General features: G+C 31.4%; 1 protein-coding gene across 2 annotated transcripts in view; it reads left to right on the top strand.

Moving 5' to 3' along the window:
* Positions 1-19,550, top strand: part of LOC113521716 (UNC93-like protein) — a 112,195-nt gene extending 92,645 nt beyond the window's left edge. For both annotated transcript variants that reach the window (XM_026907363.3, XM_026907354.3), the window contains 6 exons: positions 1,239-1,929; positions 2,374-2,596; positions 5,406-5,571; positions 6,569-6,836; positions 14,381-14,577; positions 15,805-19,550. In XM_026907363.3, coding sequence (XP_026763164.1) covers positions 1,260-1,929; positions 2,374-2,596; positions 5,406-5,571; positions 6,569-6,836; positions 14,381-14,577; positions 15,805-15,927 — 1,647 coding nt within the window. In that variant the 5' untranslated portion in view covers positions 1,239-1,259 and the 3' untranslated portion in view covers positions 15,928-19,550. The remainder of the gene's footprint in view (positions 1-1,238; positions 1,930-2,373; positions 2,597-5,405; positions 5,572-6,568; positions 6,837-14,380; positions 14,578-15,804) is intronic.
* Positions 19,551-25,338: the final 5,788 nt, after the last annotated feature.

Below are 25,338 nucleotides of genomic sequence, written 5' to 3'. Positions count from 1 at the left end.
ATTAAAAGTACTATACTTATAGCAACAACTTTAATGCTAGTGTATTAAATGTATTCCAATAATATTTAAATAAGAACGAAGAGCTTGCTAGTAAGGAGAGAACTATCCAATTGTAAACAATACACTTTATAGGCGGGGATACTCTAGAAGTGAATTCCAATAGATCGATATTGGAATTGAAACGTCTCGTACTCTTGAATTACAATACTAGCGACATAATTGTTCCATAACGTTCTGATGGATGCGTTTTAAAGTAACTTGTTAGTGCAAACTATTTTAAACAAAATATTAGTATTTTATGAGTGCGATACAAAATTGTCATTGGCAATAGATTGGTTTCATATCGATAGCAGACCTTTAGGTCACACCTCCACCCTGTCTATTTAATTCCCATGGAATTTAAAGAATATTTCTTGAAGTACATTAAAAACCTGTGACTCTACAAAGTTTCTACTGAAAGTGTTATTGAAGCAAATTGCTTTGTATCGGTTTCTTGGAATAAATACCAATCTAGCTAGTGGTGGCTAAAATTATTTTCCATTAAACTTTGTTTTTTAACTAAATGCTAAATCCAAATTATGCATACACGTGACAGTTATGCTAATTAGTTATAATAGAAACTATTGCGAGTATGTTACATCATTGAATGTCAGCATAGACGCGAGTGATGGTTTGTGTTCCACCTTCAATCTTAATAAGAAAAGGCATAAGTTTAAAACCGAAAAAAAAAACAATTATAAATACCAGCAATTCGGCACGGTTCCGCATGAGTAGATAGAATTTTCGAAAATAATATATAGCCATTATCAGCGAATTATATATACTGGCTGATAATATACCTATGTTGCTATAAATGAAAAAAAAATCGGCTAAATAGATTTTGAGTTTATCCATTATAAACAAACAATCACATCTTTCCTTTTTATTAACAACTGAAAGTATAAATGAAGAAATCAGTTATAAAAGTATTGTATTTAGCAAAATAGGTATATATTTATTATAGATAGTTATCAAAGATATCTAACATACCAACGTAAAATATTCAAGCGAAAAAATATTCACTGCAAATCAGAAAACTATATAATCAAACATGCAATACGACCGGCATACTAATTTTGTAGGTATTCAAGTAAGAAGTACCTAAAATGAATTTAAACGGGCTTTTCTTCAGTCATTGACCTTTATTTTTAAAGGCACTGTTTAGTAACTGTAATATCTAATTTGTATTTCTCTTCCAGGACAAAAGGAGGTAACACGGCATGACTGCTACGCACGGTGGCGGACGAGAAGATGATCGTCCGGACAAAGACTCTGTATACACAATTAAGACAGGATTCAAGAACGATGCGTACCAACACGACCGGGACTCGAATGATGATATTGTCAAACCACCACCACTACCCACAGAGGAGGACAATTACCCCACAGGCAAAGTAAAGCTATCGAGAAACGAGAAATGGAGAATATTAAAGAACGTGGCCGCGGTGAGTGCAGCCTTCATGGTGCAATTCACCGCGTTCCAGGGGACAGCCAATCTTCAGTCTTCGATAAACGCAGCCGACGGCCTCGGTACTGTCTCGCTTAGTTCGATTTACGCGGCACTTGTTCTTTCTTGTATGTTCGTCCCTACATTCCTCATTAAAAGGTTGACAGTCAAATGGACACTATGTCTATCTATGATGTGCTACGCGCCATACATAGCTGCACAATTTTATCCAGCGTTTTATACGCTCGTACCCGCTGGAGTAGTGGTTGGTCTCGGGGCGGCGCCTATGTGGACCTCGAAGGCGACGTATCTAACGCAAGCTGGAAGTGTATACGCTAAGTTAACTGATCAAGCCGTGGATGGCATCATTGTGCGATTCTTCGGATTCTTCTTCCTTGCTTGGCAGACTGCTGAGCTTTGGGGAAACTTAATCTCTAGTTTAGGTGAGTTGATTTTTATTATTAATTTTTTAGGGAATTTTAAAATCTATTAAAGATGTATAGGGTGGTTGTGATCACGTAATTCAAAATGTATCGTCTTTTTTCAATACTAACTTTTTACAGTGAGTAAATGGAAAAATAATAGCATCTTTAATTGGCATTAATTAAGACTAAAATCTTCAGTTAATGTATGTAAAAAATTAAATTACGCAAAGTCTTGTTGTTGGAATTCTTGCTACTCATTGTAATTTTACGTCTTATAACTAAACTATTCTTTTGTTTTCAAATGTCCAACGTAATGTTTTTCAATAGTCTACTTTTATTATTAACCACCTGTTTCTCAGTACGTAATTTAATACGAATATTTTGTATACTAGGGGATAATAGACTTACTCCAGGATCCCCTTTCTTTAGGCATCAACTAACACGTGATATATATTTCAATAGTGTTCTCCTCGGGAGTGCACAGCGGGAACACGTCTACAGACAACACAAGTCACGCTCTGCTCAAATGTGGAGCCAACTTCTGCGTGATCGGTGGTGGACACCACGACAACCAGAACCTACACAGGCCTCCAGATAGTGAGATATACGAGATCAGTGCCATATATCTCGCATGCGTTGTAGTTGCCGTGCTTATGGTCGCTCTACTAGTGGATCCCCTATCAAGGTATGTGAACTGTATTTATTTTGTATTGTTATATTAATTAATGGATCTTTAAAGATAGATTAGATAATAGGGTTCTACCCTAAAAAAGGAGTTAAATGTTTCTTAAAGGGTGGCAACGCGCGCGTAATACCTCTGGTATTGCAGGCGTTCATAGGCTACGGTGACCACTTATCGTCAAGTAGACCGTATGCTTGTTTGCCAACTGTTTTGTATAAAAAAAGTCTTTTGGAATATTGTATCACATGTCTGAATAGGTGACATTGTCACATACAGCATACACTCATTACATTTATATTTTTCTGAAGGTTGGCAAGTAAAGGTATACAATATACAAGTTGCAGAAATCGAAACTATTTTCACGCTTTTAATACAGTGTCTTACCAATTTATGCAACTTTTGTAACTTGGAATGGCTAACAAACTGACGGTCACGGCCTACCTAATGGAAAGTGGTAACTGTCGCCTATAGATATGAACAGTAACTATGAACATAACAGACTATATCTTGGCACTCATGATACCCTACATGCATTGCCATTTCTGAGGACATAGTTATTAATTTAAAATATAATTGAAATCAATATACTTTTTCTAAGAAACTTATGTCCAAAAATGTTAGCATTAAAGTACAAAGAAGTGGACTCCTTCTGTTCTGCTATCAAATTAGTATTGATACAGAATACTTTAGGTTATTTGTCATATTTGAAATTAAATTTAGGAAAAATATTCAATATTAATAGTAGAACACTTTCTTAAAAAGATGGTGATAATTCCGTCTTTTGTAAAAAGTGTCAATAAAGTTGTACATAGTAAAGTAAAAAAAGAGGCCAGTATATACGAGAGACGTAATCATTAGAAATCACAATAGGTGCTATGAATGTAATCAGTAGTTACTGGATTAGTGTTATCTTGTTTAGTTACCATTCCTACCATTAGTATGCTGCAACCTCTAACTCTGTACAGAGTATACGTACAATTAATATCATAAAATTAAGAACTTCTTACCTTATATATTAACCTCAACAATATGATGCATGAGAAAGGGCGTTAAAATGTATTTACGCGAAGGTAGTATAATATGGTGAATTTATGTTATGAAATCAACGATTGTCGCTTTTCTTCAGGTAGTCCATTACCTGCTCCTTTATGTAAAATAAAATAGTAAACAAGTTTGCAACATACCTGATGTAAATCCTAACCATTACCTATAAGCATGTACAACACTATGGAGTACAACAATATAGAGTATACCTACTGTGATGCCTATGGTACCCTCATTGGTCGTCATTCCTAAGAACTAAGGTATTATGCCTCCATACTCTATAATTGCATTGTTTGCCATTATCGGTAGTGAAAAAAAATCCCCCGTTAACGTCAAAATAACAGTATGGAAAATACACATGAATGTAATTGATGTCCTCACTAAATTACCGTCATGCGCCGGTACCCAAATCCAATTTAGACGCGAGTATCTTCCAGTTTTTGCTTTGTATATGCCATTTGTTAGTTTGATTGATATTTTGCCAGGCTTTGAAGCCGATGCCGTTTTTTGTCGGAACTCGTGAATCCCAGTCGATGTCATGTCATTGCCTTTTTAAGTTACATCGGTGGTTCCGGTTGAATGGTTTACCACCTAACAGACTGAGCTGTCGGACCCAGAACTTGTGCAAAAACATGCTCGCGATTGTTATCACAGATGTCTCAGTTGCCGGCGAATTTATCATAATTATTTATGAAAAAAAAAACATTACGTCATATACTTACCATACAATACCATACCATAATCACTGATCCGTGATATGAATCTCCTATTACCACGCTGATCAAGCGGTTTGCTGTAGGGTTTATTTCAAGGTTTATTCCTCTTGCACAGTTGTATGATATAGCGTTTTTGCACTTACAACCTAAAACCAAGTGTGACATATCTTGATGAATTTGACTTCGATGGACTATTCAAAAGGCAAATGAGTATTTAAATGTTTATTCCTGTCTAATGCATTAGCAATGTTATAAATACAACAAGCAACACAATATGTGAATTATGCATTCCATCTATTCTATTTCGAAATCTTTGTTTACAAGATCCTTGGGATGAAAAGCCAGAGTATCACTTATTGGATTCTTACTCTATGATCACACAGAGGAAGATTTAACATCTGTCACATAAAATTTGTAATATATTCAGAAAACATGGGAAAGTCACATTTAGCAATCACCATAATTACATTATTCGACAGGGTGATAAATAAAAGAATTAATTCTTTATAATTATTAATAATGTTAATTGATTACACGATTAATTTTGAACTGTTTACGAACCGAAATTGGTATTATAGAATTGATCCAGCCTTTTTTTTACGTCAGGAAAAATGCATCATGCAGACCCACACAGTTTAGGGCCCGTGTGGGTACTGCCGGACTCCTACCGGCTAAACGACCTGACGATATACCTCCCAGATCACAACGACAATGCCGAGGCATCCAAGAATTGATCCAGCCAACTTATCACTATTCATGCATTCATACAAATAAAATATTAACTATCCATTGCTAAACATAGTCCTCCATAAGGAGGGTTTCGCCAGTAGTTGCTATACTCGGTAGACAGGTTGACAACCGCGATTATGCTATAGTTATGTTTTAAAAGGGGCGTTGCTGTCCATCCCTTGATTAATAACTTCCCGTAATCATCGTAAGAGATGACATCTACGGTAAAGAAAGGAGTGGCCCATTCTGTGTCAGGACCTAGACTATAACTGGAATTAGTTAAATATTAAATATATAGCTATATGTTTTTTTTTCTAATACAGGTATGGTGAAAAACAGAGGAAGGCAGATCCATCAAAAGAAGTAACCGGTATTCAACTACTTTCTGCCACAGCTTATCAGCTAAAGAAACCTAACCAGCAACTTCTTATCCCCATTACTCTTTGGATTGGCATGGAACAAGCCTTCATCGGAGCAGACTATACACAGGTAAATAAAAAATAATCATGACCTGATTATAAATCGTAGAAATAATAAAGGAAAAAAAAATATTATAGTGGTCAACGCATTTATTATATGTAACGACTAATTAATAACTTCGCTCTACGAGTAAAAACCACCTTAGGAAAACCCACACAAAATGGTATTGGTGGTTACATGACACATCAAACACAGTCATTCTTTTTGAACAATTGTTTCAATATTGAAGACGGTCTCTCAATAATGCGCGAGGAACCATAAAAACAGTGATAGTTGATAAAAAAAAATCAATCTTTCTTAAATGATCTAGTACCGCTACAACATACATAGCTAAATGAAGCTATTGTTATGAAACGGTTATATCAGCTTGTAGCAAACTATTTTCTTCTCAAGACGATTACGATCCGAACGATACATTTCAGTCCCGCTTACCACAATGATCAGGATGTGATGATGTGATCGGGATGCCAATAATCTTACAAAAAATACAAACCCCATGATTTTCGTATCTCCTTCACCAATTAAATACTCTATCTTTTTGCTTGCTATTCTTTTTACATACTTTTGTAAATGTATTTTGAGAGCCTCAATTACTATAACCATTTATTATTCTTCTTTACTGGACGATAAAAATACCTGTAGGTGTGAAAATACATCAAATTTGGAGGGAGGCATTTTTTAAGCTTACCTAATTTGATACTTCCCTATATTGAGTTTATCATAGATATTTACAAACTGTGATGGATTTACTATTGAACTAACATTCACGTACAATCCTAAATCTGTAAAATTCAATACATAATTATTTGCATTGCGTAATTAACGTTTGTCACATTTGAAAACACTTCTTCAACCTTCCGAATGCAAGAGTGAAATAAAAAAATCAATAAATGTGTTTCAAAAATATTTAAAATTCAATCGTCTTACTTAATGATTAATTTTCAAGACTGTCCCAACAAAAAGTTTTAATACTTTCTTCAATTCTTATCTCATCATTTTGTTTCAGGCGTATGTTTCGTGCGCGTTGGGCATCAGATCCATCGGATATGTAATGATTTGCTTCGGAGTAGTGAATGCTGTGTGCTCTCTAGTATTTGGATCTGCGATGAAGTACATCGGCAGATTCCCTATACTAGTAATGGGAGCAGCTCTACACTTGGGACTGATCGTTTGGCTCTTGATTTGGATGCCGAACCCTAATTCACCAACTGTATTCTTCGTGATCTCAGGCCTGTGGGGTGTAGGAGATGCTGTGTGGCAAACGCAAATTAACGGTAAGTATTATTTTTAATACCTAATTCTTTATACCTTTTTCCACAGGAACTGTAATGTTCGAGTTCTCTATGGTCCTAAGGGATTCAGTAAGATGCCATAAACCCAGTTTTTAATATCAATTTATTAATAATTTGTGGGTATGTAGGAAAATATTTCTACATATAATATTCCTATAATAATAGAAGAAAAAATCGATATATCGAACTACACAATTATTGAGAAAATGTAAAATTCCTTTAGCAACTTTGATTTTTGAACACTACCCAAACTATGGAAATGATAATCGTAACAACAACAATAACTATTATATTAAATGTATATTTTCTTTAAAAAACAAAATAAACTCATTTTTGCACAAAGATTATAATTTTATGAGATTTTTCTTCGTTTGCTGATCTAATTTTTATGTATATGTAATTCAAATCTGTTTCCGTTTGAAGGATACAAAAATCAGTTAAAAGTATATTTTATCCAGCCGGCCCAAGTTCCAATTAACTTTATTAAATTTATTACAAGCGACGAACACGATATTGTCAATTTTTTTTATATTTATTTATTTATTTGAACAATACCATAATAATATAGAATCATATATTAAGATAAATAGCACTAATGTATTGTAACATTAGTTAATAATAGACTGTTACTTGCACGCTAATGTACCGTTTAGATTAAATGTAAATTTAATTGTCAATCTTAATTTCTTTTAATTCTAATTCATTAATAATAGGCACTCAAATGATACAATTTGAGAATAAAGTTATAGTACACACAATACTATGTAAGGCCTAAATAAATATTAGAATTCAATGCAATGAAAGATACTCTCTTATTTAATATGTTGGGAACTAGTGTCGTCATAAATATTGTCCTTCTACTAGCAGATTAGTACAAATTTAAGTTTAGTTATTAGTCTGGATATTTTGAAAACCTTTGATCGAATGTGACCAGCTTAAAATCGTATAAAGCTCTAGTCAGGCCACATACGGAATATTGTTCTAACCGGACAGGAGCGCCGCAGTACCAGCTCCTTCCGTTGGACCGCATTCGAAGTCGGGCGTCTCGAATCATTGATGATCAGCGCCTTAATATCCAACTCGACCCACTCAGTAAAGTAAATCTTAATAAATAAAAATTAGAGCTTATATCTAAAATTTCACGTATCTAACATCTAAACTGACAAATGTCCATACAAACTTTCAATCCTTTGTTATTATTATATATCCCTCATTAGGAATTAAATTTCAAAATTCCTTTCACACTATATAAAGAACCTATTTGCAAAATTTCTAGATTCTAAATTCAGTAGTTTCGAGTAGTTTGTGCATTGATATAATTATATATCAGTCAGTCAATCAATTACCGTCCTCTTTTATATATATGACCCTTGATAAATATTAATAAAATATATAAAATAAAATAAAAAAGCCTTTTATTTTCCATTATAAAGAAAAGAAAAAATATTATATGCAATTTCATTCAGTAACAATTATTTTCTTAATATATGTAAATGATAATGATAAATATTACGATTATATATATTATATGTTGTATGTTATAATTAATTAATAGTTAATAATTAACGTGTGATATAAATTTTCACTTTTTCCTTTCTCTAAAAGCAAAATATGCCTTCTCTATTTCAAACATTTGTTTTTAATTCCACCGTACCAATAAAAGACATAAAAATTTATATTTAATAAATAGATACATAGATAAAATCTACATACTTTAGCTTTAGTTACCTTGATCGAAATAGATAACTATTAATCTAGGTAACTCAATTATCAATAAGGGTGGGGTTATTAAACTCAACATTGAATGTAGTTTTTGTACATCATATTATATTTTTATGTGAAAACATCGTAAGATATTATTTATTAATTTTTAAAAATATTTTTAAAAAGCACGTAATACAGGTGCTAAAACAATTTGAAACTTCAGAATTCACAAAGTTATATATTGTTATACTCATAAATACATATGTCATAATAATTCATAAATTATATATAAATGTTTAGTAACACATTAGTTTTGCATTTAGTATTTCATTTTACCATAAACAGTACGTAGTCGGATTGGCAGTTTGACGTTGTGATGACAGGTTTTTTATATTGTTATGAGTTAAAAGGTTACAAATATTACTCTTTATTTAACTTGTCATTTCACAACATATGGTTAAATAATTTAATCAAGTTTAACCTAAAAGTTTAAATTTAATAGTAGGTAATAGGCACAATTTAAATAATATTATTGTTGTATCCCTTGCGCACACTCGGTGCCTTTTTCTCTCTACACAGGTAGAATAAAGTCAGGTCAGGAATTAACCACGATTGTTTCCAAGATAAACTGTGTGGAGGATGACCTGAAAAGTACCTATATCCCTATATGTCAAATTATCCTAGTAATGAGGTTTCTGGCACACATTATGAATCCTATCACAATTATCTCCATTTTAAATTAAGTTTCTACCAATTCATAAATAGAGCAGGGGCACTGTTACAAAAAGGTTATTTCTAAATCTTAATTTATATGTAGAGTGTCTTCATACAAATGATGTATGTCTACATACACTGAAAAATTACAAACGTACTTTTCAATGTGTCAACAATTGACAATTGACAAACGTACAGACAAATAGACATGCTGTATCAAAAGTAGGTCACCTTTTTTACTCATTGTGAATGTTCTGATTTGGGTTACTAGATTAAAAATTATTATTTTAAATTTAGGTAAGTGGGTAAAGGTTATAATATCATGTTTGTTATTTATCTAATTCTCTATAATGTTTATTTATATATTTAAATATTATTATTTTATTATTATATTCTAAAGAATGCAGCAAATAGAAATTATGTACAGAGAACACTCTTTTTGAATTCGCTTAAAAATAGAGGCCGTTTTATAAATATTTCAAATAATTGTGCAAATTTAATATTAATATTAAACAGTCTGTATTTTAGATAATAACTGCAATACGAACATACCTATATAAATATTACATTCATAAGGAAAAATAGCATTGATAGAATATGTTAAATAAATGTATTGAAAATAATACAATAATGAATATAGATAAGACAAGATTATCATATAAGGCGTTCACTGCTCAACATAGCGTCCCCAGTTGTCATGCTTGGTTGGCGGTTTTTTTTTTAATGGATGAAAATGGATTGGTAACCCCGTCCGCACTATTGGTATACACCGACGAGGCACCAGTGGAAGATGATAGGTGAGAATGAATGCAGGTTAGTTAGCCCACCATGATGAATTTGACAAGAATTAAACATGATGGTTTCCAGAGGGAACCGCGTGGAGGTCAACCTGAGAGGGTATATTGCCAGTAATGAGGCTATTAGAGCCCATTACTAACAATCCCTTTCCCTCCTCTGGTAGACAGGTTGACAACCGCAGTTAGACTTTAGTGATGTTTATAAAGGAACCATACTGGTAAAAAAATCAAAATTAGGGATAATTTCGATTGCATTATAAGAATTTTTTCCAAATACTTATGAAACTAAATAATGGCATTAAATCTTCATTGTATAGAACACTATTGAAAAAGCAAGTCAGTTCATTTGACAGCTAATTAAATGTCGACCTGTTTTTGACACTCAACACTCCATCTGTATAGCCTAAGTTCTAAATCTATGAATTATATTAATCACTACAGCACTTAAAATGTCATTTACTGTAGTGTTTTACAACACAACGACATTGGATTCAGCACAGTAACTAATTACCAAGTTGAGAGTTATGTACTGATAAAATTCCTTGTTTATCGGTGCAAGAGTTATGTGCCTTTTTGTGATTGACCACTGATCTATAAAACTAAAATTATATCATTATTGTCCAAATACTAGTATTTGTATCTTGAAAGTAATTACCGAATAATACATACTTCATCCCTCTTTACCCTTACCTTCCAATCTATAGTAACAGTTAAATAACTATACGCAGCGACATCTAGTAAGGTTGTACTATGAATACTAAAAGACTGGGAGGAAAGGGATTGTTAGTAATGGAGACTGAGAATCCTATTGCTAGCAATATACCCAACCAGATCGACCTCCTCGCTGTTCTCCCTAGAAACTATCATGGTTAATTCCTGAAGAATTCATCATGATGGGCTAATTGGCCTGTTTTCATTCTCAACTATCGCCCTTCACTGGTGCTCCGCCAGCGTATACCGTTAGCGCAGGCAGGGTTACCATACCATTTTCACCCATCAAAAAAAAATACTAAAAGACTCATGAACATAAATATTAAATATATATTTATAAATATACACATTATGACACTAAATTAAGTATACGCTATTATCTTTCATTATTTTAGTCACTACTGTCCACTGCTAAACATAAGCCTTTCCCATAAGGGACTTTAGCTAGTAGTTGTCACGCTTAGCAGACGGGTTAGCAAACGTAGTTAAGCTTTTAGAGATATTTTAAGAGGACGCTGCTGCCGGTACAACAGTACCGGCAGCAGCGTCCTCTTAAAATGGACTAAGGGAACTTAACAAAGTTCCCTTAGTCGCCTCTTACAACACCCACGAGAAAGGAAGGGTTGGCCTATTCTATGCGAGGACCGCACGGCAGTACGTATTAAGTATATGCTATATACTAAAAGAATACAAAGAAAGCGCCTATACAAAGAAACATGCTTATGAAAACATAAATATTGATAAAATCAAACCGACAATTATCATGAAATCATCAACATTTTTTATATTCTTTGTAGTTGTTTATTTAGTCTTATTTTATACTCTTGAATATAGTCAAGAATGCTGAGCTGATGCCATTTCAGACGAAAACATTGTTACATATAATAAAATATTAAAAGATAAACAATACTCTATGAACAATGGTAATATAGTGATATGATGATATAGCCGCGGGGTTCCAGCATATAATGGATCGCCTCTTCCTTTCCCGTAGATGTCGTAAGAGGCAACTAAAGAGACGAAGATCGAGAAATGGGCGGCAGTTTCCCACTTAAAACATCACCATACTCATACTTCTTGTTAACCCGCTTGCCAAACGTGCTAACTACAGGCAAAACTATGCTTATGAGGAAGGACTATGTTCAGCAATTAACGGCTGATATAATATGATCTATGACATGTTCACGCCCTGCGATTCCTTAAAACTAAGGTACAATGTGATTAGTATTAGATATGACGCCCTCTTCAAAGACCATTCGATTTTTGTTGCTAAGCAGTTCTGTTTACATAAAAGTATTTTATTTCAATAAATATAACAGTCAAAATTCTATATTCAGAAGCATAACGTCCTAATCCTCAGGAATAGTAATACATCATGTCTACTACTTACTACTTACATTAGTAAGGACGTCAGCTCTTTGTCCTTTAAAGATCCTATAAGAATCAGTAATAAAAAAATTGAATAGATAAAGCATTATTGAATGAAAATCATTATGACAAAGATCACGTGTCAGGAGGACATACGTTTCCATTGCTTCCTACCATCTAGATTTATAAATAATTGGTATTAGTAATCGTGCAATCCACTCCATTACATGTAACAAGCAGTATTATCATCATAGTTCGTGTTTATCAAAGCGAAGAAATCGCGAGAACGAATTAATTACAATCCCACCGCCAGTATTGCTACGCGTTTATTGCATTTGTATAAGTGTTTGTATATTGGCCTATAGACAAAGTAATGTTTTAATAGCAACACCCTTAACGGCAAAATGTAAAGCTTTCATGGAGTAAAACAAGTTCTCTGTACGGCATGATGTTAATAAAGATTGAAGATAGTAATTGCGGGTATAAGTAATAGCCGGTACTAATTTACAATAGTACCAGTTCAGCCCGCCAGACCCAAAAATAGTGACACGCAGGCAGCCTGCGTAGTCGATTCCCGGGCAAAGAACATCTGCTCGAAGCCCGCACCTGCATCCCCGTAAGGGGATGAAGAAGACCTTGAAGAGAGAATATAAATAAGCATATGGTCACAGGCCAAGTAACTATATGTCAATCCTATTTTATGTCAGTACCTATACTCCTACACTTATATCTATTTCATTTTTCCCCTATTGGGTCAATGAAACTGTTGTACGCCACGAGTCTTATACCATCGTTCTAACTCTTGTAGAACTATCTACATCAATCTTGATACCGTGTTTGAGAATTATTCATTGAATATTAATAATAGCAACAGTAATCTAACAAATCAATAATAGTTTTTTCCTCCTTTTTATTTATTTATCAATTTAACTTAAATAATGCAACAGCAATAGATGTCTCTATCTAAGCATATTACGTCATAGATAAAGAGGGAATCTATTCTAAATCCAAATGTTCCGCGCTTTTCAGCTTTCTCAATATCGTGTTATTATTTTACGTGCAATTATCGCGCGATATTTACTTCGAATTTTGTAACATTATGAAAATTGATGAAACTAACGCGTGCACTCGCGGAATATAACTGCGTGAAAATAGTTCCGCATACTTACGCGATTAATCCGCGTAGGTATGAAACCGTGTAAAAAATAACCGCGAAGTGAATATTCCTAGTGCGACTTACGCATATATCTATAGAATTATTATTATAAGAGGTTACCGTTACTTTGCCTATCTATATATGTCTATTGTATTGTATTACTCGTGCTCGTGGCATCTCATTACGAACGTGACTTTAATATATCTGTACTGATATTACAAACAAGAAATATTTGATTTTTTATACGTTTGTTTATTAGGTTGTAATGGATAAACTCAAAAACAACTTAACTGGTTTTTAAAAATTCTTTCATATATAGAAAGCCACATTATGCTATGCTATATATATGCATTGTGCTATCCCATAGGCTATATACTATATATGTATGTATATATATATATATATTACAAAAAATTTATCCATTTTTGAGTCTCGATGCTCTATCTATATCATCTAAATTGCAATCAATTCATAACTTATTATTTTGAAAAGGCAATATTATACCTCGCTTAAATTACTGCTCGTGCAAGATCAGCCCCTTCTGGTGTCAAGTGAATTTAGTTATTCGTCTTCCTTAGATATGGTGGTCTCCGTTGAAACCATAGACAAAGTCACGTATAACAAAAAATATAAGGCAGCGGCAACAAAATTTACCTTAATAACCCATGTTCTACTTCTGAGCATGAATTTCTTTCCGTAAAACAAATATAGTCTTGCTCTCCAAGCAGCATAATATACGGTTTTAATGAGTTATCCTCTTTTTACATTGATGTTAATTTGTTTATTTATTATACTTTATTATACAGTATATCTTAAATTATATGATACAGAGTTCTTATGAAACGAATCAGTACAATAGACTTATCCTATAAAAGAAATTCCTGACAATCAATCTTTGAATGTCCGATAGAAATTATAAATTGATGGGGACAAATAATAATAGCTATTTCAAAATATATATTTATGCCCTTAGTTTTCTTTTTCAACATCCTTGGGATAAAAAACATTGGTTTGTGCTAATACCAAAGAGCCATAAAGCTCTCATTTTATACAACATACTCTTTTTTATTTTCCAGGCTTGTACGGAGTTCTGTTCAGGCGCAACAAAGAGGCCGCCTTTTCCAACTACAGACTTTGGGAGAGTGCCGGCTTCGTGGTCGCGTATGCTTATTCTACCCACTTGTGTGCCAGGATGAAACTGTACGTCATGATGGTGGTACTTCTAGTTGGATTCCTCGGATACATTATTGTGGAAATATTGCACAAGAGAAAGGTTAGTGTTTCATCTTCATTACTTTATTATTCGAACACTTATAAAACTATTTAACTTCTCTAAGGGTATTCGAGTGATGAACTTACGTAAACAAACAGCGTAGGTTGTAGCTACCCTCATTATACAGAGCGACGGCTGGAGTATGTTACAGGGCATCAATGGATGCATATGACTCGAAGTTATTCCTTGTATTAGTCTATAAGGTTAGTCTATGTTCAACAGTGGACAATTAACAGTTGAAATGATGTATACATGCTACATAACACAGTTATTTCATTGTGATGCATAAGAATACAAAACGCCTTTTGTTTTATTGAGAGCAAAAATGTGGAATTATAATTAGCAGTTTCAATTCTTCGTTTGTAAATTTATAAATTTGCCATGTTTGAAAAAAAATAACTATATTAATTTTTAAATACATTAACTTTTTGATGGATTCTTTGTGATGTAATGATGAGATGGAATTTATTTGGAATATTTCAAATTAGTAGTTTTGATGGTTCTAGATATTTCTATTGATTAGTCAGTATTTCGGCTTTATTTATTTTATTATTTCAACTTTATTGATAAATACAGATAATCTGAAAATCGCAGATCTTTATCAGCTAATGTACAGATATTGGAGTTAATCCTTAATATTGCATCGTAAGTTCCTATGTAAACATACCTACCAGAATAGAATAGAATAGAATACTATGCTGCATTTAGGATAAAGAAGAAGCGGAGGATTTTCCTCCTAAGGATTGATAACATCTTGATTAGTCAATAAATATGAATAGATAATCATTTTATAATATCATTATCCATTTTATTAAAAAAAAAAAACAACAAATCCCATTCTTAGCAACTAATTTCTTTCCGAATTGCAAAAACTATATACATAAGCACACAACGTACATAAGACTCTAAAATAAATGTATTTCGACTTTTTTTAAATAAATGCTAACATTTTCTTTATGTATTTATAGGTATATTTTTTCGTAATTATATATTTTTTATGCAACTTAGAATGACAAACAAGCTGACGGCCCACCTGATGGAAAGTGATAACCGTCGCCTATAAATATGAATAGTCCCATAATATGAACATAACAGGGTATACTGTGTCCTCTATGATACCCCTCATGCGTTGCCATTCCTGTGGACTAAGTCATTCCTCTATATACTGCAATTTCTTTAAGGAGAACAATAAAGATATTTTCTTCATTCGCTTATCTCATTAATCAGGCTCACCGGCTCAAAGCCATCGCTGAGGATCCAGCCATTGCAGCGGAAGCCGCTAAACAACCGCCCGAAGAAGATGACGAAAAAGACGAAATTGACGACGAAATTGTTATAACGCACTTGTAAAAATCATACGCGGTAGGTTAGAGCATCCATAAAAGCAGGCTCGATCACCACCTACAGCCGCGTCATCTGTCGCACTCCCGTGACAGTGTAACTTCGCCCCACGATTCGTCAATAGCGTGACGGTGTAGCGCCTAGTGGCGCTTCAAACAATTTGCCATATATCTATTATAATACCACATTCTCGTAGGTACAAAACATTGATGTGAACAGGAATTTAATGTGTAATCTCGAATTTAATTAGGACTATTTATGTATTCAATAGTTAAGTAATTAACGTCGATTTGGGCGAACTTTGCAAGTACAAATATTGCACAACAGTTTGTCGTGTCCCTATTTCGTATTTGATCTAATGAACAAGTTTTCATTCATACTTCTGTCAAATGTAGACTTTTGTTGGGATATCCTTATGAAAATACTTAGATAAAGTGTCTAATATTTTATTTAAATTCCGATAAATAAAGTCAGTACGTTTTAGCTTTGCACCCGACGTACTTGATGAAGGATGGATAGAAAGACTTAATGAAAATAATACAAATATGTGTCATTTTCATTATATTCACTTATTTTTCACTAATTTATTCATGTTAGATGTCAAACCTAACTATTGCCAATGAATCAGTCAACCAGTTGAAACAATTGTAGATCTTATTAAAACACCTGTGTTTATTACTGTTCTATTCATAATTAAGCACCTTTGTGTTATATTTGATCCGGTATTGATCACTTCTTTGTTTAGTATTGTACAAAATAATTGATAGATATATATATTTAACAACTTGGAACATATACAGGAAATAAAAATAATCCCCATAATTTAATTAAATTAAAGTAAAATATGACTATCACATATACATTCAGAAATAGAACGCACGACAATAAAATAGTTAACGTTTCAAGATTCGGAAATTGTCTTTTTGTCAGATATTCTGTAAAGCACATCTGACATGGCAAGAGAATTCACCAATGGAATCGACATTGCTAGCGATTCCGTGGGATAGAATAAGATAGCAACGTTAGACGTGTCATTTAAACTCATTGAGTCGCTAGCGATATCGATTCCATCGATAACTTCGCTTGTCACTTGTATAAATTCACTAATTTAGACAAGTGACAAGCGAATTCATCGATGGAATCGTCACTACTACAATAAACAAAGACTTTAATTTGTAGTCGACTGCAAATTATACGCACATTCATTTTTCAAATGTTTCTTTTGAGTTTTTCAGAGTTTGATGAGTAGGTGTAGAGTTTATTATAAATTATTACGACATTATAAGTATTAATAGAATATGTTTTTTAATTGTATTATATATAGTGTTCGTATAATTTCGCAGTTCACTAATATCCGGATCTTATTTACACTATACACTAACAAAAAACAAAAAAAAATAGTGTTACTATATACTAAAAAATCTCAAGTGTATAAAACAAATGTATTTGAAATAAATCGTCTTTCCGTTTCTGTTCCACGTATATTAGCACAATTTATTTATTATATTGTATTGAATATATCAAAATTATAAATATTGTAAATTAATATATAACATGTTGTAATTATAAATAACCGTTTAAAATTATATATTATGTAGAAACATGGAAAAGGCTGCTCAATATTAAATTATAAAATTAAATTTGAGTGAAATATTAACAGGTATAAAATATTCCAATAGATCATGTTAATTTGAACATAATATTGTACGTGATATTATTTTGTTTACTTTATATTAACAAGTGAATCACATTTATATTTTAAAAATGTATAATCTCTTTTTATTTTCTATTTTTACCAGAGAATATTACATATATTATGCTATAAAGTTGTGTATCTGTAGTTTGTCTGTATTTTAAGTTATTTAAATATAATTATTATTAACAAATTTATTTAAAAAAAAAAAGACAATTCATTATCGATGCTTATTTAGAGATGAATTCTATCGTTGTAAGGTAATGTGTATAACAATAATTAGATACACAATCTCGGTAGCAAATTCATGCTTATTGTAGGTACTTAGATCAAATAATATAATTATTGTAGTTAATAATATCAAGCTTTCGAATACGTAGGCGCTTAAGTATGTTTATATTCATGTGTATGTTTTATTGGAAATAAACTTAGGAAATAGTTGTCGTACTATTACACCAACACATGTACTTTCATACAATAGTTATAATTGTTTAGTGTGAAAAGAAAAAAAAACTTATATATATATTATAATCGCTTAAAGACATAAATCTTATAAGTTCCATTTTATGTCTAAGTTTATCGTACGAATAACAAAGAACGACACAGCAGGTGAGGAGACATTTTTTTCTGAATACGTGCATTAGTCTTAACAGCATTATTATAGAATCACAAGTAATGCAGTTAGCAATCGTTGCCCTACAGTTACAGTTATGACATGCGATTTATGTGCACTAAATGTTGTTAGTAATTTAATATTGTACTAGATATAATGCGTTATGTAATCTGAAATAAATATTAAAATTGAGAAGGAATTTAATTTTAAATATTCTCCGCCCGAATTCTGCTGTGTGGTAGATCTGAAAATCGAAATGTATTGTGATGTTTCTACAAACTACACCTTATGTAAGGTATAATTTGTCAAATTTCATTCGAATCTAATGTTGCACGTATCAAAGTTGAGATATTATTGTTAAGTGTCAAACATATATATATCTATAACATATCGACAAAAGCTACGATAGTTGATATACCAAACAGGATTGAATGTATAAGGAACAAACCAAGTGTATTAAATTTAACGCATTAATTAATTAAATACAAAAAAAATACTATGGTTTATCGTAATACACTGAATAACATTGCGCGCTGAGTATAGAGAGGTATATTTTATATAGTATACCAAGTTGAGGATATCAAATTTCTCCAACTAAAGTAGCAATTTTTTGGTCTGACAAAATTTGTGTTAACAATTAATTAATCAATATAAAACATACACTTGTCGTGCGTGTTACTACAATAATAAAAAAATAATATAACAAATCGAGAATTATAATTTAAATTCTAGATTACCTACAAACGTAGGTTAATACTTGAATTTTTTTTTTGCGATAGTATAAAACCTAAATTTCTGCTTTCTTAATAAGTCCTACATATTAACAAATAATTACCTACATTTAAAGTGTAAATCCTAAATAAAAACATACGTGTTTAGTGTTCATCGCATACATAGTATCGGGGCGTGATCTAAAGATGTCTATAGAGAACGCCATTTGTGACATGATTGCTAAAATGGATCAGTAGGACTTGTATAATTAGCATGTCAAATTCTGTTGGCTTTTCAACTCTATATGAAGAGAATATATCTGCCGATCGTTACTCAAATTGTAATGTTCTAAATAACTATCAGCTACCTTGCCCTACAAATAAACTGTTGGATAATGCATTGTCTGTACCTACCTAGTTACGTTTGAATAATATCATCTTTGACCTTTCGAATCTTCATCACCAAACTTGAATACATATTCGAGACAGATACAAATTATGCACAATTTCACAACGGAGGTATAGAAATCAACGTGCTACATGATTTTACGTTGATTTATGTTCCATTTACATACATAAATATATATAATATGTACAAGGTGTATGAAAACCAAACGTTACTATACCCGGCAAAAATTCGTTACCTAACTTTTTGTGGAAATTTTCATGTTTATTATATTAGAAATTTCCACAATTCTATGGAACCATCTAAAAAAATTATGCTTCCTACATTAATCTATTTTTAATCTATATTGATATTTTTGATTTTGTAAATTATACCGCATATTATTAATTTTAGGTGCATCAATATATTTTTGGTAGGAAGATAGAATTATTTTTAATTAGCAGTCGTTTTCTAAAAACTACTAATATATAATTACCTACCTAATTATTCAGATATTTAAAAATATTGAACGATAATTTACTGTAGCACGTCATGATATCATACGATTTTATCGTCATAGTATTTAAGGCAAGCGAGATATATACAATTGTTTGGAGATGTGTAATTTGCTGCGCTACGATAATTTATAAAAGCGATCATTAAGTAATTGTGGCGATACTTATATGAAGTACTGTATTTTTCGTTGAAAATATCTAATATTTTTGATGTTTATACCTTTTATGTTTTAATTTTTATGATAATTATTTTATAATATTGAATAATGGTCATAATTGTGCAATCGCATTGCATCTCGCGGATCAGATATGACAGCAGGGCTGGTATATTATAATGTAATAAATATTATGTGATTCTACAGTTAATTGGACGCGCATGTCTTTTAAAATGTAAGCGTATTTTTGTTTTGATATTAATGCAACTGAGACAGTACCATATATGCAGGCTTTAGGGTGAATCGTTGTTGTCCTCTAAAGTGATGGTTTTGACACTCTAAAAATATTTTTGAATATAGTAATATATATACTATGATTGTATATGGTATATGAATATATATAATACTGTTAAAAACTTGACTTTTTAAAAAATGACTGCAACAATATTTTTTTTATCTATACTGCCAGTGAATAAACCACAGATAGCTCACAGCCAAACGTATGCTCTACGTTACATCAAATTTCACTTTTATTATTTTAAATATATATATATATATATATATATATATATATATATATATATATATATATAATATGTGAAGAAATTTTCATATTATATTCTTGTCTCTGCCTATACTATAGAGGATTATAGTTCCCTAAAACTCTGTAAATATTAAATAAAATAAGCGGTAACATTATACATAGTATAATTATATTGTTACTAAACATTATTTGGGCACGTTAATATTATATATTAAGAAATATAAATAATGTGAAAAAAAATATATTTTAATTTTTCGAAACTAATATTGATAATGTCAAATAATTTTATTTATTTGCCATATTGCAAAAAATGTGGTCCATTTTCAAATATTTATATATTTCAAATATTAATTTCACAGTGACATTTTTAAAAACTAATTAATCTTAATAATTATATTAATGTAAATTAAATTTCAAATAGATATAATATTATATAGATAAGTACATTTAAGGCTATAAATTGCTTATGTAACCAATAACATTGAGTTACTATACAATTAATGTTATATTATGAATATGAGTTTGTGATGAAAATAGAAATACAAATTGTTTGGTCTTTTCATTGTATATTTTAGTAATTAACCCACCTAACAATTTTACTAAAACCCAACAGATTATATGCCAATAGGTTACTGGTACATAGAGCAAAAAATTTTTTATTAACGAATAAATGTAGATTTGATCGTCAAATCGGCGTTTATCTATTTATATTTTTTTTATAGTTTACTTTTTTAAATAAGCATCTAAATTGCACTGTGTACTCATGAAACAGTGTGATTTTGATTGTTTTTTTTTTCTACTGTAGTATACCTCAAAACTATTCTATCCCTAACCCATTCTTTTCCGTAAGGTGTCATAAAAGGCGACTAAGGAAGGACAGCAGCGTCCTTCTTAAAGCATTTCTAAAGCCTAACTGCGGTTGCCAATCCACCTGCTAAACGTGGCATCTACTGGCAAAACCCTGAGAGGCCATTCATCCACACAACCGTCCTTACAAACTTACGCATCTATAACAATTGTAGAATATGTTTAAAGTCTAATAATTTAATGCTTATGATTTAATTTCTGTCTATATCATAGACATCTTAGCAAAGTACGTGCTTCATCGACCTATAAATATACTTTGTGTTAGAATCATGATACTTACACTATTTGTGTAAACATAAGAAAACAAAGTCACCATGAATATACCTTGCGATCAAAACATATTAAAGGACGAACACCCACCTCTACACTTAACCCCCCCCCCTCCACAACTACCACAAACCCTTCTCTCAAATGAACGAAAACCTCGAATATGTTACACAGCAGACAGCTAGATAATTTAACGGCTAAAAGAAGATTACGATACCAAACACAAACATACAACTTTTTAAGTACAATTAAATACTATACATAATATTTGCCATAATATTTCGTTTCAGATCTAAAGTAACAAATATTTATATACCTCATTTAAATGGAAAATGTCATAATTAATTATAAAATTAAAAATTATAAGAAACATGAGATTACCGTGAATGATCCATTAGTCTAATAGTGATAATATCGACATATTTTCAAATAATAATCGTTGTTATCTGTAGAGTCCACAACATGCTGAAGTACAGTATTATCTTTGATACCTAAAGAGAATATAATCTACATCATTCAGATAATGACTTGACAATGTATATTTTGTAAAGATTAATTAATTTTATACCGGAAACACAGTCTAAAAATTCCTTAGACGGAAGCAACATAGTTAATTAAAATTATATCAGCTTTGAACATTCCGATAAAAAAAAAAACTACATCCTCTTATTAATCGATGAAAGAACATCGTAAATACTGTCTTATTATTATCTTTGTTCAAATAAAACATTAATAAAAATTTGTGTCCTAATTTTTTATCTTAACTACATAGATTATTGTAATATTATGAAATGCAAAATGAAATATGGCTACTCCTTGTAAACCAACCAGGATCTACTTTTAACCCTCTTCCCTTATTCTTAATGACTGCAAATATGATGCAATAATTCGGTAAATGTAGATCCCCATAACAATGATATACATTGATAGATAGTATATAATTACTGGATGGAAGGGATTTTTAGTAATGGGGATTAGCAACCCGATTGCTAGAAATAAACCCTATCAGGTTGAGCTCTTCGCGGTTCCCCCTGGAAACCATCGCGATTGGTTTATTGTTGAATTTGTCACGATGGGCTAACTAACCTGCTTCATCCTCATCTACAATCCCATACTGATGGCCCGTGTATACTAATAGCGCAGGCGGGGCTATTGGTATACACTGCTATTATTTCATTATCACCCATTAAAAAAAGTATATAAATTATAATCTACAATCTAATTGTATTGAATTGTAATGATAAATAAATGATGATGTAAAAAAATATATCGATAATGCAAGTGAAGTTATCATTCCATTTTCATCCCATTAAAAATAGCAACTGCTTTTAAACAGCAAATAGTAAACAAAGTGACTCAATAAATATAGGAACAATATTCGAACACTACGCTATATTGCAGCAATAATTTTTGATTTTTATAATAATACAATCAAATATTGCAATAACGATTACGTCATTATTGATTTATTAAATGACGTGCGTAATACAACATAATCCATTTTTGATAATGCCAATATTAATAAAAGAAGAGTGCTTGAAAATTTTATGATGTTGTTTGGAGTTTCTTTTAATAGGCATCTGTAATTTAATATTTCCGAGATACATGAGCACTGGGCCGTCCTTGGCCTACTTGGTACCCTGGGCAAATTTTTGACACAGCTCCTTGACAACGGTGAAAAGGTCGCCGGAGGGAGGATCGGGAGTGCCAATCTTTCTTGACGGCGCAATCACGTTGTTCAGTCAAAAGTACTAATGTCGAATTTGTTCCGACCTTTTACCGATGTGCGACCTCTATGGTTACCCCTTGTATATCCTGCACCTCATCTTAGACCTTGAAACCCCTAGGAATCGCCTTATTGCGTCGTTTCTACATAAGTACATACCTATTTATTTTTATTCGGTTAAACTGATCGAATGAAATGTTTATAAAATATTATCAAATTGTTATTATAGATTGTTATGATTATATTTATTAGGGGCGAGACACGAAGTGATTAATTAGTTTTATTACTTTGTCGTTAGTATTGAGGTTAAGCTGTTACCTACCTAAGTGAGTACATATAAAGAAGCACTAATGTATCATGTGTCACATTTTGTTAATTGATTAATAAAACTTTGACATTATTTTAATAATAAGAAGACAATATTTTAAATATGTAGACAGGTACCTAGTTCTTCCTAATAAGTAAATAGATAATAAATATCTTTTTTTTCCTACAACTACATACTGTAAAGAAACATTTCAATTTATTTAAATGAAATTTGGTACACAGGTAGGTGTACATGGGACACTTCATGTACTTACTAATCGACGCGAGCGAAACTGCGGTATTCAGCATGTCGTATTATAAATTCTACTACCCAATGTAAACCAAAATGTAATGTCTATGTCTGTTTATAGTATTGAAGTAGATATATTAACGATATAATCAGTTTTTACTTGATATCTATAAAAAACACACCTCATTAACACATCTCCCTAGTATAGCGCTAATACGGTCGTTTTTCCGAGATTTTCCCATAAAAAAAGACTTTAATTCGATTACGTGAATTTAGCACGCATATTATACTATACCCTGAATTAACAAACATGTAATGTAAGCTCATGTGCAAGATTTAAATATATATATTAATAAAATACAACCACACGTTATTCGCTGATAATAATAAATCTTCTTATAGGTAAAAGAATTTTTAAAGACATGTTTTTCAAAAATAGATAATATTTTCATAAGTAATTTTTGAGTTTACCCATTACAAACAAAAATCATAATTGTCCTCTTTATGATGTTAGTTTAGACTTTAAAGTTTGCAAAAATCTTTTCAAAAGTTTCATACTGAATCACTCCTAATCCACTGAACGGATTTTTAATGAAATTTAGTACATAATTAGGTTAGGTTAGGCCTAACTTTACACAGAATACTTTATATATTATACAGATAAGTAAAGAGATAGCATAATTATAGAGAAAAATATGTTCTAATAGACTAAATATAAGTCACTGTGCGGAACTATGTTCAATTATATATACTTGTAGATTCTAAGTACATATGTAGGTATTCTAAGTTGCATAATAATAACAAGTACATATACAAAATAGTAAAAGTTGTTATTTTTATGCCACTTAAAACACCTATTAAAAGATTATAAACATAAAACTTTGTGAATATATGTGGATATTACAAAATTTGCATCAAATTTAGTACACGAATGGTGTGGCTAGAGAACAATAAAACAGTATGTTACTTCGAAATGTATGTATTTGAACTAACCAAAAACAGTAAAAACGAAATATGTATCACAAAGAACATGAAAAAAAATATATAAAAATACAAATATGTATGTATAGAATCAGGCTCGCTATTCCAAGCAGCAAGCAACAGGTAGGTTATGCCTCCGTACATTGTAATGCCATAAAAGCTAAATGCCACGTACTTTTAGTGATAACAGAAATATATTTTTCGCCATTCCTTCCTTATTAAAAGATGAATATCATATCAAGTGTACAATTATTGGTATATGTTTATATTTACTAATAATATGATTAGATATATATTAGAATATCTTATAATAGCATCTTAATCTCATTTAACTTTTTATTATTAGATAACACTAAATATAAAATTCACACACATGTACGCCCGCGCGCACGCTTGCATTCATGCATG

Source organism: Galleria mellonella, unplaced genomic scaffold, assembly GCF_026898425.1.
Source record: "Galleria mellonella isolate WM207_F2 unplaced genomic scaffold, CSIRO_AGI_GalMel_v1 utg33, whole genome shotgun sequence".
NCBI lineage: Eukaryota > Metazoa > Arthropoda > Insecta > Lepidoptera > Pyralidae > Galleria > Galleria mellonella.
The sequence above is the reverse complement of the archived record's forward strand: the minus strand, read 5'-3'. Positions and strand labels throughout refer to the sequence as shown.